Below are 17,573 nucleotides of genomic sequence, written 5' to 3'. Positions count from 1 at the left end.
GCCTGAGAGCTGGGCCAGGATTTCATTATTGCAATCATATTTACACTCCAAGCTAGCTCCCACCCTGGTAAAGACCCAACCTCCATATCCACTCTGGGAGCCAGGCTTCACCTATATGTTTATTATATATACACATCCCGGAAAAACAAGGGAGCTCTTCCCACTGCACGGTTTTCTTGAATGACTGTCCATGCTGCTTGGTCAGGCTGCAACATCACTCTTCCCACGGACTCACGTCTGTGTCAATGGCCACACAGTTATAGGCAGCATAGCGCAACTTCTCTTCACACACCTTGGCTCTAGGGATGGCAGAAGGGGAAAAATAATAAAGATAAGGAGGAGTTTCCACTGCTGCATTTGCCAGCTGAGAGGACAAGGTGTTCACCAGCTGTTCACAGAGAAAATCTCAACAGCCACATGGGACAGGCAGGAAACATAACTGTGGCCCTATGGGTCAGCACCAAGGTTAAGAAGAGGGCCCAGACACACAGGCTCCCAGACACAAGGAAGCACCAAAACTTACGTGGGATAGTTGGGCAAGAAGAGAGTGCTGGAGCAGGTGGATGACTCCGGCAAAGCGTCTGTTGTCTCAGAGCTTGGGGAGATGGTGACAAACTGGTTAGAACCAGCAGGCCAGTGAGGCAGGTGAGATCACACATCCCTTTGGTGTGGGATCTGTCAGCCTTGCAGCCTACAGAAGAATGGACTTACCCCATCTTGTCTGGATAGATGTAGATCCGTGCTGGAAGGCGGCTTCTGCCAGTGACAAATCTGAGGAAGCGGCTGCGATCCTCTGTGAAGGAAAAGCAAAGGTATCAGCAAACCCTAGAGGGACGTACAGCTGCTTCCAGGTATCCCCAGTGCTAGCAAGCAGTCCCTTCAGCCCAGCTGCTTGCTCTCATTAGCTCCCAGCTGTTCCCTAGGCAGCAATGAGGGTTGATTTCACCCTCCCAGTTCCCAGCCAGCATGCAGGAGCTGTCATGGCATGAGATATGCAGGGACAGAGCAAAGCGCTCACCGTTGGTGAAGTTGTTGAGTGCTTCCCAGAAGTACTGAACACGGGTGTCCTGTGGCTCAAAGTCCTCAAACCGGGCTGGCAGAAAGGACAGAGAAAAGGAGTTTATTAAAGATCCCAGCTCCTCCTTCTTTGCTAGCACAGGAAGAAACCTCTGGGTGCCCACAGGGTGTGAGTACATAGACCCAAGGTGCAAGGGACACATGCAGACAGATCCCTGTGGATCAGCCAGATCGACATATCAGCTCCACAGGGGCTCAGATACTGGCAGCATAGGGATGCCCCAGCCTCTACTCTGAGGCCCAGCACGGAGTCAACAGACACCTCTGCCCCCATCAGCACTCAGCTAAAGCCAGGAAGTACACAGACCCACACTGTCACTGTAATAAAGGCTAACACCAGCCTCCCACACTTTTCCTTGTCCCAGCACAGACAGAAGACAGTCTTGTTTTCAGGAAAAGAATTTTCAGCAGAGCCCTTCACTTACTGAGCTTCTTCAGGGCATCAACTGTGACTTCAGGGTCTCCACAGACCTTTTTTTCCAGTTCCTGCCACGTAAGGAGGTCAAGAACAGCTTGGGGCACCACCTTCAGCAGCCCAGCCTGCATGGCCATGATCTGAAAAGGAGACAGGGCAGGTAAGCAGCATGTATTGCCCATTTCCCTGACTCATGGCTGAGCCTAGGGACTCTACTGGATGTAAGCCATATGACTGCTCAGCAAACACTTCAAGGAACCTGAAGAAGGGGACAGAACCCCAGAGGGATGCATCCCAGTTCATTCAGGAAGCCTGTCTCAGAGCTGGGAATAAAACCCCATATCACCCATGCTGCTACAAGCCACTCTGCTTCTGAATAACTCCATCAGCTCCACGACCTCACCAAAAGGGTTGGCTACCACTGCACTAGCGAGCACAGGGACGCCAACCACGATGCATTTTACCAGAAGGAGACTGGCAGGGTGTCTCTGGGAACTGATGACCACCAGCACTATGGGACAGCATTACCTGCTCCTTGCTCTCCTCCAGCCGAGCCTTCTGCACCAGGCGGATGAACTCCTTGCGGTCCTCGTAGCGCACCACGGTGTTGCTGCCGTTGGGGATCAGCTCCACCGCGTGCTGGTCGCTCAGCACTGTTGTGTAGGTCAGCTCGTTCCCAAATTTGAACTCAAAGGTGTCTTTGTCCATGACTTCCATCATCTCCAGGAGCTTCACCTGCCCAGGCCCCAAGTGAGTGCTTGTTAGAGAGACGCCCAGTGAGCAGTGATGTGCCCAGGTCCCCGTCTCCTCCCTTCCCAGACAAGTGACAGTGACACAGCATGGGATATGCTGCCGTAGAGCTGTTTAGCAGACCCTGGGCCATTGCATGCTTAAAGCAGCAGTCAGTATGGCTGCATCTCTATATTAGCATTAGATACATCCTATAGCTAAGAGCTGCCCTTTGTTGTGTTTGTTTCTTTGACAGATCACAGGAGGAAGCAAGCACATGAGGACAGGGACACAAATCACCACACTGCTGAGTGCCACAAGGAATAGGATAAGAACTGGGAGGCTGTGCCTCTCACCAACATAGAGTCCACAGCAGGGAAGTCTTTGCTCCAGCTGACCTCCTCCCCTGTTAACTGTTTCCATACGAAGCCAGGAAGAGCCAGGACCTGAAGGAGAACAGAGATTTTGCTGAGTCTGGGTGAAAATAGACATCCCCAAAGAAGGACACAGGGCTCAACAACGCAGACACAAAGCAGCTTCCCTGCTCCCCCTGTCCACATGCAGAGTTCATCATAGCTAAGCAGAGACCAGGCACTGTCTCTCAAGCTCTCAGCAGCATCCCCCGAGACTCAGCCTGTGAGTTCTCCAAATCCCTCAGCCCCAAACCCTGCCAAACACCTTTAGTCCCAGTGTTTGACACAGAACCTTCCCATGCTCCTCTCGGACAGGCTGCAGGAGGGGGCTAACAAATCCCTTTGCAGCAGATCTCCTCGCAGGGATGGTGTTGAAAGCTTACCAGAAACTCCTTGCCCCTCAGAGCTGCTCCCATGATCTGCCCAATCCACTCATACTTTGGGAAATCTTTACAGGAGGGGTTGGGGACATACATGTCCCTGGCTTCTCCAGTGCCGTTACCCTACAGGAGTGGGAGGTAAAACTCCAAGTCATGATCTCAGCACAGCATGAAACACCACAGACCATTCCTGCCATGCCTCTGGGCACTTCTCACAGCAGAAGTGGGCTAACCCCCCATCCTCATTGACAATATTCCCAGTGAGAGACCAGTCAGTATCCAGGCACTTGTTAGCATATTCTAAAATGAGTTGCCACAAAACAATTTACCCAACCCTTCACAACGAAAAGCTTCGGACCAGCCGAAGCAGGTATGTCCCTGGCATGCAAGGGGACAGGGACAGCACTGCATTACGAGGCCCAGAAGGGTCTGTCCCAGATATCCCGACCCATGGCACCTGGTTGGACGTGCGCACAAAGAAGGGCAAAGGCACAGGGGTGTCTGCTGAGCTGGGGCACAGCTCCTCCGACATGTCCGCCAGGCTGTCCCGAAAACCGCCACCTGCAACCCCAAGAGAAGGATGTTTTTAGAGACGTGAACTCCCCATGTGCTGACTCTCAGTTATGGAGCAAAGGTGAGGAATCCTGGTCCAACCTGGTCCCGGGTTTAGCAGAAGGCTCCTGTCAGAGCCTTAAGGCACCAGAGGAAATAAGACAGGAGAAATAACATCCCTGCCTGGCCTGGGGAGGACAGCCAGAAGGAGCATTGGCACTGGTAAAGCTGCTGTTAGTGACTAATGGAGGTCTGATCCCCATCCCAGTAAGAAGCATCTAGGAAATGGCTGGGAGCGGCAGGATAAGGCAACCTGCCTTCCCTCTCTCCTCCATGGGCAGTAACACTGGGAGCAAACAAGAGCCCCTACAGCAACAGTCAGCCCATCAACCCCGACTGCTCCAGAGGAGCCTCACACAGTCCCTACCTTGGTCGATGATGCCCTCTGCGATGAACTTGCACTCCCACCACTGGTCGTAACGCAACGGCCACCTGCAGAAAGCCAGGCATTGCCTGAGGTGCTACTCAAAGCCAAGGAGGTGCTGGGAAAGCAGCAGGCACAGCAGAAACACCAGGGGACGACACTGGAGCAGCCTGGGCTTAGGACAGGACAAGATCTCAATCTCCAAAGACAGCTGCATCCTCAGTAGGGAGGCGACACCTTGGGGAACAGGCCCTCATCCCATGGCTGAACTGGCTCCTGTCCTAGCAAAACCCCTCCAGAGCACAGGACACACAAAGGCTTCCCAAACGCTCTGCTGTGACAGAGGACATAGCTCCCAGCACTGCATGATGCCCTCTCTCACCCAGACACCACTTACCTATAATCTAGAGGCTTTTCAAACTTGTCTGAGGGTTTCAGGCCTTCATATACCTGCAACAAGCAGAGAAGATCAAGGCTGGTATCCCTTCTCCAGGGGAACTGGTGCCAGGTGAAGGCAGGAAATTGGAAGAAATCTGGTTTGCCCCAAACCATTAAATACTGACTGAAGCCGGTCTCTAAATGGTCTAGAAACCCTTCATTTTTGGAAAGGGAGCACAAATTACAGTGTCCCACCTCTGAGCCTCAGAGGTGCACTGAACACATTAAATTTCACAGCAGTTTGAGCTGTTTGTGCACACACAGAGCACTAAATCCTTTGGAGGTGGGCAGAAAATGAGCACAGGAAGATCAGCACTGCTGTAAAACCATGACACAGGACTGTATGCAACCGCATGACTGCTGTCACACAAGAATTCTTTGCTGCCCTTTCAGTGTAACAAGATTGTTACACTCCGCATTAACAACATGCCACAGAGAGCATCCAGGACAGAGTACAGATTTCAACTCAGAGATCCCAAATACCTCCTACATGTTATTCCTGGATATGGGATCATCAGCACATGTAATTATAGAGCCTAAGAGTCACGTGAAGAGGCCTTGAGGGCTCTAGGTATCTCCAGCTCCAAGCTGTCCCTTCCACCCACCTTTATGTGGATCATTCTCATTCTCATTCCCTGCTCTCCCCAGAGCAGCAGGGACCCTTCCAGGAGGGACAGTACCTGGGTGAAGACAGCGTTCTTGCAGCTGGGGTCCAGGGCAGGGTTGTCTCGGTGCTCCATAGCCAGGCGTCGGTTAATGTAGAGCCGCGGCATGAAATTGGGCTTGCTGGTCTCCGAGTCCTTCAGACAGTGGGTAATGAGGGCCGTGCGCTTCTTGGACAGCAGCAGGAACTGCTTGATGTGCTGCCAACAGGTATGTACAAAACATGTCACCTACTTCCCACTGTAGACACCACATCTCCAGGTCTCTCCCTTTCCCAGGGCCACTGCCTTCCCACACAGACAGACTCTCCTTGGCAATATCTTCTCCCCCTCTGCCTCTAAAAGATTCTGCATTCTGGCTTGAGGGAGACATCAAGCTCAGTCCTCAATCCCTCAGCTGATGGTCACACCCCAGTATTGCTGAGACTCTCTCCCACCAGAAAACTGATCTTACTTTTCCTCCCATTTGTAATCAAAGCCAGCTCCTCTAAGCAAACAAGAATCCTCAAATGCTTTGGGTCCTATATTGAGCTGGCCTGGAAACACACAGAATGGAGCTATCTCAGTTACGTCCAGCATATGTATCTTGGAGAGGATGTAAGGAAAACAGACAACTGGAGGGACAAACTCAGCATTATGAGAAAGATGGAAAGCAAAAGCTTATTAAAGCCAGAAATGAGTTACTGGTAAAAGCCTTGCAGTTTGGACACAGTCAGCTCAAAGCTGCTGGCAGTAAGTGCAGGAACAGAGTGTCCTGGGCTTAGATCTTGTAAGGGAAGTGTATCCAGTTCACGTGCCCAGTGCTGCTATGGTCCAAGTGTTTTGGAGGGTGAAATGTTCTGGTTTGATTCTTCTTGTTACCCCACAGCTACATGCTCCGACATCCGTGGTTTAGCAGGAAACTGACCTCTAAACAGTATCACTTTTCACAGCATTAATGAACCGAGCTCAGCCAGGTATTTCCCTTGAGCTGCTTTAAAGGCAACAAGCACTGGCTGCCTCCCTTGACACAGCCCAAGCACCATCACCCTGCCAGAATGAGGCCCCAAGAAGACATCAAGGGAACTGCTCACCTTGAGTTTGCTGAACGTGCCAACAGTGTGGTCCCAGGCTGGCACCAAGTGATGTAGGACACTGTCCAGGAGCTTGATGAACCTAAATCCCAAAAAAGGTATTGCAATGCAGGAGGAACAGGCATCTGCACAAGTCTGTTTCATACAAAGCACCCCCTGGACACAAGCAGAAAAATAATAACTCATCCAAACCAAACCCAGTGTGGTTTTTCACATCACACAGCCTTTGGTACCAAATTCCCACTCCCTGGGCACTGCAGTGAATCTTGCACTCCCTTACAAGGGACTCTGCATATACATGCCTCCAAACTGCACAGATATGCTGTGCTTGCAACACACAAGACACTGAACTTGAGCTGCAAAACTCCTCTGAAAGCTTAGGGGAGCTACCCCAGAGAGCCTATTTTGCTCCCAAGTGATTCTGCTATTTTCTCCAGCGTCCAGAATGTCTGTCCCAAAGGGAGTCACACAACTTTACAGCATTCAGCCCTATGCATGCTGGAGATGGCACCAACCCCTGCGGGAAATGCCACCCCACCTGTTTGCTCCCCTCCACACCGTACCTTTGAATAAGCACGGCCCGTCGGTACAGCAGGTCAGGGTCGGTCCCTTCTAGGCGAGGGTAACGCACCAAATTGGGCAGCTGGAACATGTCAGCACTGAGCCCCAAGTCCCTCTGTCGGGAGGATTTGATTTTGATGCCTCGGATACGGACGTCAATCCCATCATCTGCCAAGGAAGACCATGGATGATATGACCAAGAGGAAATAAGCCTTCCAGCAAGGAAGGTCTACAGGCAAAAGCATTAGGAATGTGACCAGCTCCACCAGCTCTGGGGCTGGGCACTGAAAGCCTGAAATATCTCTGTAAAGAAGTGGGGCATTTACAGGAGAAAAAAAATTAAATAACTGAAGGCAGAGAAAGATAGGATGAAAGCTGAGAACTTCCAAAACATCAGATCTCCCTGGAGTTTCCCTTGGTTCTTTTGCATATCATCAAAAAAAGCCCGCAGGGACAAGAAGTACAAGTCACAGAACAAACTCTTAACATACAGTATCATAAAGGTGCATTATGGATGTGGCCACTGCAGCCAGCCCTACCTCGGCACTCCACAATCCGGATCTCGATGACAGGCAGGTGTGTTGTCATGTCCTCAAGGATACACACATCCCCAATGTAGCTGCTGCAAACACAGCACAGATGAAGGCTGAATGGCTGTTCTCTCACCCATCCTGCCAAAATCCACTTGGATGCTTGTAAGGGAAGAGGGTTTCCATCTTTTGAAATGGGAGCCTGTGGCAGGAACCCAGACCCAGTTGCCTATAATACAGTTGAACACCTGAACCTGCTGGTGACACAGGTCCAGGTGACATGATTCTGATGAGTCCCACAATCAGATCGAGAGAGCACTGATGGCTGTGCTGTCTGCTATTGTAGGCAGAGTGAACCCACAGCTCAGAGAGCCTGGCTGGGGCCACATGACTGCTTAGGGTTGGAGTGTTCAGCACCTCCAGCCCCTGCAAGGGCCACGCTAACCTGTGTACCTCCATCCACTCACTCCTCAATGCAGACGTCGTTCAGTTTCTTCAGATTGTCCCCCTCGCCCCCATACACAGCGACTCGCTGGGGTGTGAAGTTCTCATCATTGGAATCCACTGTCAGCAGCAGCTTCCTGCAAAGGGAAGCAGGACATGAGGAGAAGGCAACTGCATCTGAACACCCATCGCTGCTCCCCTTCATTGCCTGGTTACACTGTTACCAAGCACATGCAGCTGGTGCTCTGATCCCCAGACAGCTGTGACAACGCCAAGACCCCTTCAAACCCAGAGGCAGAGTAAAGGCTGAGGGGCTGGGAGTGCAGGGCATATTTGGGCCATGACAGACTCAGGCAGAGAGAGGGAGTCACAGAACTTGCCCCAGTCACAAGCCAGTGTGCAGAGAAGAGATGACTCACTTGACAATGGTGCCTTTCTTCATGTTGAGCCGCACCCAGTGCTGGCCCTGGGACCCATCACTCTCCCAGTACGTGTCAGCGCGGCTGTCGGTCAGGCATGACACATTGAAGTCCTCCTGGAATAGGGCAGTGAATGAAAGGAAGATCAGATGGGCGTGGGATTAACTTCCCTTTAGTGGTTACTTTTGTCATGAATCGTAGTGCCAGGGGGCATCACACTGGCCCGTTCCCTTTGCCTGGCTGTGGGTAGACAAGAGGAGTACAGAGCGCACAGGACACTGGGACTGGCCCCCTGAGGTGCTCTGAGGTCACACACACAGCACAAAATAACAACCCCTCCCTAAAATCAGCTTAGCAACTAATATTAGCGTTGGCTTCTCAAACCACTGTCCCTCCAGGGGCACATTACACAACATGCTGCATGATGCTCTCCAGGCTTCTCTGCCACATTCTCAAACATAGCCCAGTCCAGTCCCAAGCAGCACAGCAAGCTCCATGCTCCACAGCCCCATGGCACAGCTGGGCCAATGCAGCCTTGTCCCTTTAACCCACCGTGTAGGACGAGACATCGATGCTGTCCACGTACTGCTTAACGCTGCCCAAGTTCTCATCTTCCTTCCCAATGTGGTCATACAGGAAATGCACTAGGTCTTCATCACATTCGTAAGTCCACGTTGGGGGCACAAACCTACCAGGGAAAAGGGATTACTGGGTCTGGGGAGCCAGAGGAAGTCAGGCTTATGGGTCAAAAAAGGGAGGTCTGCATCCTGCTTGCCTTGCATTGCCCTGTTTCCTGCCTTTTGCAGGCTTATCTAGGACAAGACTGTGATGCACAGAGCTGTTCCCCGCTGCCTATCTCCCTCCCTTTCACCCCCATCTGCAGGAGACAGCTGTCTGAGCAGCCAGGGAGAGACAGCAGCTTGTCCCCCAACAAGCAGAAGTCGAAAAACGGTTCATACCGAAGCTTCTCTACTGCAGCCTCATCCTGCTCCATGGGCCTGGGCTTTGCTCCGAGGCGCAGGGAGTATGTCAGATCCACCACCTGCTCCCATCTGAAACAACACAGAGAAGTGGAGGGGGTGAGAAAATCCCAAGAGGAACAAGGAGTAGCTTTATGGGGAAGATTTGGGTTTAAAGCCCCACCATACTCCATCCCCTCCAGCCTCAACTGTCACCCTTTCCATCCATGTCTACTCCTTCCACACCCCTCTGGCCAGGTGACAAGCACAGTGCCCAAGCCAAACCCAGTTCACTCCGCCTCCGGCATCCCTCTTGCCTCATTTCCATGGAACATGTCCAAACGGGCTGGGGTTCCCCAGCCCAGAGCAGGAAGGGCCGAGGGGCAGCCTCTCGAGCCACCAGACAGCTGGTCCCGGGTGAGCACCTCCCCGCTCCCGGGGACCCAGCGGGGCATCGCGGCGGCCCCGCACCTGATGACGGGTTTATAGTCAACCCCAAAGAGCTGCTGCTGCCGCTGGATCCGCTCCGTGGACTCCACGGGCACCAGCCGGTCCCCGCCGTCGGCATGTTTGCACACCAGCACCCAGCCCTCCTCTAGATCGCAGCCGCTCCGGTACTCCTCCAGCTGCTCCTGCGGGGACAGCGGGCGCTCAGGCGGGGCCGGGCCGGGCCCTCCGCGGGCCGCCGCCCCCGCGTTACCTTGCTGAGCTTGACCCAGAGCCCGGCGCCGTTGCAGTACTCCTCGCCGGTGGCGCGGAGGCAGCCGCCCTTCCGCACCTCGATGGTGGCCCGCGCCGCCCGCTTCCCGCCCCGCGCCGGCCCCGGGCTGTCCCACACGCTCAGGAGGCTGCGGGCGGCGGCGGCGGCGGCGGCCGCAGGGTCTTTGCAGATCTTGTACTGCACTTCCTTGGGCACGTAGCAGAGCGCGGCGGGCAGCGCCCGGGCGCAGCGGAAGCACTCGCTGCACTGCAGCAGGAACCGCAGCCGGCCCAGCACCTGGTGCGGCGCCTCCCCGCCCGCCCGCATCGCGCACCGGGCACCGGCCGAGCCCTTCTCCGGTTTACGGCGAACCCCGCCCGCCGACAGGCAAGATGGCGGCGCCCGTGCCACGTACGGAGGAGTGAGAAGCGGGGCAAGATGGCGGCGCACGGCGGGGCGGTGTACGGAGGGGGGCGGGGCAAGATGGCGGCGAGCGGAGAGGCGGGACTACGGCAAGATGGCGGCGCCGGCGGGGCGGGCCGGGGGCGGGACCGGGTGGACCGTGCCGCGTCGGGAGGCAACGGGGAGGCGGAGGAGCGGCACAGGACATGGAGGGTGGCGATCGGCTGCTGTGAGTAACCGGGGCCGGGCAGGCCTGCGTCTCCTCCTAGTGTGGTGACGGGGCACACACACCAGGGTCTGCACGGGGGACGCTGGTGTGTCTCTGGGAACGGCGATCTGGCCCTGGGGATGGTGCTTTGGCGCTGGGGTCCTGCACTGGGGACACTCGTTTGACTCTGGGAATGGCGATCTGGCACTGTGGGGGCCCTGGGGATGGTGCTTTGGTGGCGGGGTCCTGTACTGGGGCCACTGGAGAGGCACTGCGGTGGCCCTGGGGTTGTGGTGCTGGCACCAGGGTCCGGCACTGAGGTCACTGGTGAGGCGCTGTGGGGGTTGATTCTGCGCTGGGGAGGCACTGCGAGTACTGGTTCTGCACTAGGAGGGATCAGCAGGGGCACTGGTGTGGTAACGAAGTTGCTGGTCCCACGGTGGAGGTTTTGGGGACTTAGTCCTCGTGGGCCCCGCGGTTCTCGGGGTTCCTCTCCCTGGGGCCAGTCGGGCTCCAGCAGCCCCTCGGTGGTGACACTGGGGCGGGGGGGCTGGGGACGCGTGGCCCGGCACAGATAGGGGCCGGGGCCGCCGGTGACAGGACTGCCCGCCCCCGCGCCCCGCTCGTCCCAAACCTCTCCAGGCGGGAGCAACTGGTGGCCCCGATAACTTAATCTCACGGGCCCTGGGCCGGGCATCGCCTCTCCCTGGGGAGGGCCCCGCAGCCCCCAGCAGACAGAGGCCCTGGACTGTGGTGGGGAGAATTTATCATGTTTGTCACAGCTGGGCCCAAGCCCTTTCCTGCGGTCACCGGCTGGGGAGTGGGGACGAGCCGCTGGCCATGGCATCCCCTGCCCCAAACCCCTCGTGGGTGACGGCCTGTACCTGCTCTTTCTCCCGTAGTCCCAAGGGCTTCCCCAAGCTGAAGAACGACACGTTCCTTCGCGCGGCGCGCGGGGAGGAGACGGAGCACACCCCGGTGTGGTGCATGCGGCAGGCGGGGCGGTACCTGCCAGGTGAGCCAGTGGTGGCACCTCGGGGGCAGCGAGGGGCCCTCAGCATGCACCCGGTAACCTTTGTGCTGGTCCCTTGCAGAGTTTCGGGAGACCCGAGCAGCGCAGGATTTCTTTGCCACTTGCCGGAGTCCCAAATTGTGCTGTGAGCTGACGCTGCAGGTGAGCATTCCTCGGCGGGGTCTGTGTGTCTCCCTCTCCCTGACCAGACGTGGATGGGGAGAAGCCTTGTGTCTGGCTTCCCCAGGTGGTGCCAGTAAATTGTTCAGCGCTTGGAGACCCCACTGCCTCGTGCTTGTCCGGGTCCTCCATGGGGAGGGGTCCGAGCCCCTCACTGACACTGCCACTTCTCTGCAGCCACTCAGACGATTCCCCTTGGATGCTGCCATCATCTTCTCTGACATCTTGGTGGTGCCCCAGGTGAGAGCCATGGCCAATGCCATGGGGAGCAGCTGCTGGGAACGGGGCAGACTTCAGGGATGCCTCATTCCTGCTTCCTTCATTCTCCCCTCTTCCCAGGCACTGGGCATGGAGGTTGTCATGGTCCCCGGCAAGGGACCCACTTTCACAGAGCCCCTGAAGGAGGTGGAGGATCTGCTGAAACTGCGACAGAAGGTGGATGTGACTGCAGAGCTGGGTTACGTCTTCCAGGCCATCACGCTGACACGACACAGCCTGGAGGGCAGGGTGCCCCTCATCGGCTTCTCAGGGGCACCGGTAAGTGATGTGGCTCCTCCATGTGGGTTTCCTTGCTGGGCTCCTTTGCCCTCCTGGGGTAACACCAGCCATGACACCTCCGGATGTGGGTGCTACAGGGCTGTGTAAGTGGGGGACATTCAGTGCAGGAGCAGCTGTGCCTCAGGCTCTGGGGTGCTCACAGGTCCTACCTTCAGCACTGCGACTGGTGCCTCATGTCTTCTTTCATCTCCATCACCCTCCTCGCTTCTCTCCTGCCCGCAGTGGACGCTCATGTCCTACATGATTGAAGGTGGCGGCTCCTCTACAATGGCCAAGGCCAAGAGCTGGCTCTACCGGCACCCCGAGGCGAGCCACCAGCTGCTGCGGCTGCTGGCCGACGTCATCACTGACTACCTGGTGGGGCAGGTGGCTGCTGGAGCGCAGGTGTGTCCTGGGGCATGGGGACAGGGCCAGGCAGGAAGGCAGGGAGTGGGGACAGGGAGCAGAGAGGGTCTAGCTTCTGGGAGGAGAAGGGACTGTGGTGTTGCTCTCCCAGCCCAATGGGAACGTAGTTGAGTTGCCATCCCTGGAGGTATTTGAAAGACATAGTTGTGGCACCTGGGGATATGTGGTGAGTTTGGCACTGCTGGGTTAACTGTTGGACTCGGATGATTTTAAAGGTCTTTTCTGACCTAAGTGACTCCATGTCCCTGGCAGGCGCTCCAGCTGTTTGAGTCCCATGCAGGGCACCTGGGCCCAGAGCAGTTTCAGGACTTTGCCCTGCCATACATCCGAGACATCGCCCAGGCTGTCAAGAGCAAGCTGAAGGAAGAGGCGCTGCCCCTGGTGCCCATGGTGAGTTGGGGCTGCCTGGATTGACCCTGGCACCTGGGGGCCGCTGGAGAGGGGTGCATCCCCTGGTACCTGCTTGCCCCAGTTCGGCCTGTGGAGAGGGCCTTGTCCCATAGCAGAGCTACTGCCCATCTCCTCCCTCCCCAGATCATCTTTGCGAAGGACGCGCACTACGCACTGCGTGACCTGGCTCATGCTGGATATGAGGTGGTCGGTCTCGACTGGACCATCCGGCCCCAGGAAGCTCGGTAAGAGTCTGACAGAGCATTCAGGTGCTCTTCTGCCCTGAGCCATCCCAGGCCTGGACATGGCTGCTCCAGAGGTGGGGGAAATTGGGCCTCCATGCTACAGCAACCAAGGGCTGCACTGAGGGGTCCTGGGTGTCCTGTGGTGGGGGCCGCAGGCACCTGGCTGCCCTCAGCCTCTGCACCACATGCAACAACTCACAAGCTTCCTCCCTGCTGCAGTGCACAGACAGGGAAACATGTCACCCTGCAAGGGAACCTGGATCCTTGTGCTCTCTACGCACCCAAGGTGAGCCATGGCCATTTTCAGCAATCGGGGCTAGTTCCAGCCTGTATTAAAGGCCTTCTGCCTCAATTTCCCCACCTGCAGTGCTGGCTTGTGTCCCAGAAGTCCTTTAGGCTGGCTGGGAACTGGAAGGTGGGAAATACCTTGGGATGGATGGGACTGACATATCGTTTCCCACCGTGCCTACAGGAGAAGATTGGCGAGCTGGTGAAGAACATGCTGGAGGCTTTTGGGACCCAACGCTACATCGCCAACCTGGGCCACGGCCTCTACCCTGACATGAACCCTGAACACGTGGGTGCCTTTGTGGAGGCCGTGCATGCTCATTCCCGTCACATCAACAAGCACAGCTGAGCCTGGGGCCTTGGGGACAGAACTCTGGTTTGGGCACAGTCACCTCAAGTAGTGTGTTGTCACAGGGCTTGCTCCAGGCTGGGCTGCAGCATTAAACCAGCACCTTTTCCACAGCAGCCGTGTGGCTCTGGCTGGGGGGACAGGGAAGGCCCTGAAGGACATGAGCAGTTCTGGCAGGCAGCTAGCGGGACATGTGGGGACAGGGGGAGCCCCTGAGCCCCATCCTGTTGGTCAGAATGGGGAAACAGGGGTGCCAGCGCAGTGGGGAAGCTGCCTCTCCTTGCCAGGCTGCACAGTGTCTGTGCTTGCAGGAGAGGATGTGAGCCCAGAGCACAACAGGCGTCTCCTGGGTCTATGGATGCACTCAGCTCTGCCAGGGGAGGTGGGCTGCCTGAGGCTGGCAGAGTCACAACCTGGGAGCTGGTTCACAGCATGAGCAGTGCCAGAGTCCTGCTCAGGTGGCAATAGGCAACATGACATCAACCCAGGGCAGCCCCGAGGGGGTGGGAGACACAGAAGTACTCACCTGAGGGACAACCAGCACCACCCACACCCTGCCACACTGGTTGGGATGGCAGCAGAGGCACCATGGCCCTCGTACCACCATCACCCTCCTCCAGCTCCGAGCCTCTTTGCGACCATCCCACCAGTCCTGGAGTTCTCCCCCATGCACACCTCCTTATCTCCCTCTGATTCTCAGAGGCAAGCTTGCCTGGGGCTCAGCAAACCCTGCAGAAAGCAAGCAACCCAGGAACCCAGAGTTATGACTCTCTGCCACCCCATCCCACACTGCAGCACACTCACTGCGGTCCAGGCTGGCTACAGGATGGATCGAGACGTGGGTGTCAACACTGCAGTAGCTGGCACGGATAGGGTAGCGCCTTCAGCATGGGCAGGGACCTGCTAACACCGTGCATGTCAGGGAACTGCAGCCAGGACACCCTGCCCCTGCTCCGTCCCCCCACAGGAGCTGGGTACCACAGGGAGCGGCGACACTGCCTCCTCCCCGGGGCTCTGCCCAGCAAGAGTGGTGACCCCCTGACTTCAGAGAAAGGCAGGAGAGAGACAGGGGGTAACGTTCATCCCTTTTATTATTAAACATCAGATGAAGAGGTCGCACACACACATACACGCACGCACGCAAAAAAAAAAAAAAAAAGGGAAGGAAAAAAGAGAGAAACAGACTGGTTGAAGACCGCTATTTCGGTGGCGACAGAGACCGAGTACAATTGGTTTCCTGGCCGGAGTGCGGACACAAGTCACTTGCCAAAAAATTAAAAGTCAAACCAGACAGCAGATAACTAGCCCACGTTCTCTAACTACAAGTCACCATCCAGACCGGCCCTGGTCCCCCAGCCCTCCCAACCCGCTGGCAAAGAAATGAACCAAAACCGAAGAGCCACCGGCCCAGGGCTGGAGTTTGCCCTTGGTGCGGGGTAAGCCGGGAAGGGCCGAGCGTTGGCTGCACCACGGAGCTGGAAAGCAGAACGGTGCAGGGAGGTGACGTGGCTGTACCTGCCTCCTCCCTCCCCAGGAGCCAGGCGGCCCTGGTGCCCACCCGGGCACCTCACACCCTGCACCCGCCGGGAGATCGCTGCGTGCGAGGCGATGGGCTCGCGTCCTCCAGCGCCAGCTCCCCATGTGTCCGAGCGAGCATCGCCCCGAGTCCCTTCCTTCGCTGTCCTCCAGCGCTGGGCTGCTGCTCCTCCTTCCATCCGTCCGTCCGTCTGTCCCAGGGCTGTGAGTCGAGCAGATGTTCGCCTCCCCCCACACCCTTCTCGCTGCTGACAATGCCATGGGAACCTGAGAAACGTTCGCGTGCCTCCTCCTCTTTTTGTCTGTGGTTTTGTGTAGTTTTTTTAAATAATAGTTATAATAATAATAACAATAATAATAATAATAGCAATAATAAAAATAATCGCCCCAGCCCACAACAATTTCAAGTATCCCCCAAATAAAAGACAGAATTATAAATAATTATAACTTTACAATTTAATAATTGACACATATACTATAGTATTTACAGTATCATAAATGCTTTTTTTTTTTTTGTGTTACTTTTAGTAAGCAATCCCTGAGAACAGTTACTTTTACTTGTTTTTATTGAAGTATCTTCACAAATAGAGGAGTTTGCATGTCTCGGGCGGGTGGGAGAAGCGCTCTGCAAAGCCATCGCTTTTGGTGACGCATGAGGTTCTAGTGTCGCAGGTTTCTTTGCTCGCTTTTTTTTCTTTCTTTTTTTTTGTTCTTTTTTTTTTTTTTGTTAAATTCCCCACGTAATTTTAAAGATTTTTACACTTTGCAACCTTCGTATCCCTCCAGCGACCGCGTCCTTCAGGAAAGAGGTATTAGATTTCCAGGTTAGCTTTTGGTATTGGCAAGGGAGGGCAGGGGGCTGAGTGAACCATCCTTTTTCCCCGTGGTTGCCTTTTGGTTTGTGCCCAAGGAATCTCTGGATCCTCTCAGTGTGTGAAATGGTTAAATCCAAGAAAGAATAACATTAAAAAAAAAAAAAAGAAAGAAAACAAAAAAAAGAAACAGAAGACCAGAACAGAGCAGCCTCTGCCGATGGGGGGAAGGTGATCTCCACTTTCCTTCCTTCTTCTCTCCCGAGTCCCCATGCTGCGGGCGGACCCTGCCAGTGAGCACGGCAGGAGCCGGGGCTCACCCAAACCGTTCCCGCACCAGCAGCATCAGTTTTTTCTTGCCTTTGTAGATTTGTTTGAGATTGTCAATGAACTGGGCGAACTGTATGTGCCCGTCCTGCGCCAGGAGGAAGGTCTCCCTGGCCTTGCTGAGGAACTCGATGAACTCCCCGTAGTGCCGCGGGCTGATGTGGGTGAGCCGGGAGTGGGTGGTGTTGATGTAGGCGCTTATCGTCGCGTCCAGCAGCTGTCGCAGGGGGGCTTTGTCGGTGGACATCAGCTTCCCCGAGTTCCTGCGGCCAGGGATGCCGGCCAGCCCTGGGGCCGTCATGGTGCAGCGGCGAAGGATGTCCGAGAGCACCGTGGCACAGTGCACGCTCTTCACCACCAGCGGGATGATGGCCGCCAGCTCGTTTTTGCCCAGAGAGTGGCTCAAGGCGCAGGCCCAGAGCACATCGTTGATGGCCGGGTGCGTGTCCTGGTTGTAGGCCAGGTTGAGATGCGTCATGGCCAACGAGGCCAGTTTGAAGGCCCGGAGCGGGTAGCCCCGGTGCTCCATGTAGCGGGCAATGGTGAAGAGCTGGGTGTAGGTCATGCCGGTGGAGGCGGCGTCGATGACGATCTGGTAGGCAGTCTCGAAGGCAATGTGGTCCTTCTCGCAGAGGGTCAGGGCGGACAGGGCGCAGTTCTGGGGGTCCTTCATGGCACACTGCAGGGCCAGGGTGCGGGCGCAGCTGGCCAGCTCTTCCCGCTGTGGGTAGTCCAGGCTCAGGCGCAGGATGGTGTTGTGGGACATCACCGTGGCTGCCACAATGCTGGTGGCTTCCGTGGGAGTGAACAGGGAGTACCAGCTCTGCAGGATGCTCACCAGGGCCCTCACCCCTGCAAAAAAACACTGTGGTCACAGCACATCCCTGGAGCCTGGCTCAGTTCACAGGGCTTCTCTGAGACCTGGAGACAGAGTAAAACCAGCCCACAGCAGTGCTGAGCTGCTGCCCCTGCCCTAACAGGGACAGGGCAGAGGGAGACAGGCAGAGGCTGCCCTGTGCTGCCATGCTGCAGGGCACAGCGAGCACTGCTGGCCTGGGCCACGTACAGGGGACCCATCCCACTCC

The 17,573-nt window shown here is 56.1% G+C and overlaps 3 protein-coding genes across 7 annotated transcripts in view; 1 reads left to right on the top strand and 2 right to left on the bottom strand.

Moving 5' to 3' along the window:
- Positions 1–101: 101 nt before the first annotated feature.
- HECTD3 (HECT domain E3 ubiquitin protein ligase 3) lies at positions 102–10,121 on the bottom strand. Its single transcript, XM_027683199.1, has 21 exons — positions 9,777–10,121; positions 9,548–9,708; positions 9,077–9,169; positions 8,670–8,805; positions 8,118–8,233; positions 7,722–7,835; positions 7,264–7,346; positions 6,727–6,892; positions 6,164–6,245; positions 5,109–5,291; positions 4,388–4,440; positions 3,994–4,058; positions 3,472–3,575; positions 3,018–3,137; positions 2,578–2,667; positions 2,021–2,227; positions 1,503–1,632; positions 1,019–1,093; positions 712–793; positions 524–595; positions 102–299 (listed from the first exon to the last, which is right to left on the bottom strand). Exons 1-21 carry the CDS (start codon positions 10,101–10,103, stop codon positions 215–217), a joined length of 2,544 nt encoding a protein of 847 aa, XP_027539000.1. The 5' UTR covers positions 10,104–10,121; the 3' UTR covers positions 102–214.
- UROD (uroporphyrinogen decarboxylase) lies at positions 10,086–16,315 on the top strand. Of its 5 annotated transcripts, none has more exons than XM_027683207.1 (10): positions 10,086–10,187; positions 11,289–11,401; positions 11,481–11,560; positions 11,756–11,818; positions 11,918–12,115; positions 12,359–12,520; positions 12,794–12,931; positions 13,076–13,176; positions 13,396–13,462; positions 13,649–16,315. In XM_027683207.1, exons 2-10 carry the CDS (start codon positions 11,374–11,376, stop codon positions 13,811–13,813), a joined length of 1,002 nt encoding a protein of 333 aa, XP_027539008.1. In that variant the 5' UTR covers positions 10,086–10,187; positions 11,289–11,373; the 3' UTR covers positions 13,814–16,315. The 5 variants fall into 5 exon arrangements, with proteins under 5 accessions (XP_027539008.1, XP_027539005.1, XP_027539004.1 ...); XM_027683204.1 differs by having other exon boundaries at positions 10,175–10,237; XM_027683203.1 differs by lacking the exon at positions 10,086–10,187 and adding an exon at positions 10,289–10,407.
- ZSWIM5 (zinc finger SWIM-type containing 5) overlaps positions 14,887–17,573 on the bottom strand; it is a 97,650-nt gene continuing 94,963 nt past the window's right edge. Inside the window, exon 14 of the mRNA XM_027683202.1 lies at positions 14,887–17,340. Coding sequence (XP_027539003.1) covers positions 16,478–17,340 — 863 coding nt within the window. The 3' untranslated portion in view covers positions 14,887–16,477. The remainder of the gene's footprint in view (positions 17,341–17,573) is intronic.

This window comes from Neopelma chrysocephalum, unplaced genomic scaffold (genome assembly GCF_003984885.1).
Source record: "Neopelma chrysocephalum unplaced genomic scaffold, ASM398488v2 Primary Assembly neopelma1_64, whole genome shotgun sequence".
Lineage (NCBI taxonomy): Eukaryota > Metazoa > Chordata > Aves > Passeriformes > Pipridae > Neopelma > Neopelma chrysocephalum.
Note: the sequence above shows the minus strand (reverse complement) of the source record. Positions and strands in the feature narration are given on the sequence as shown.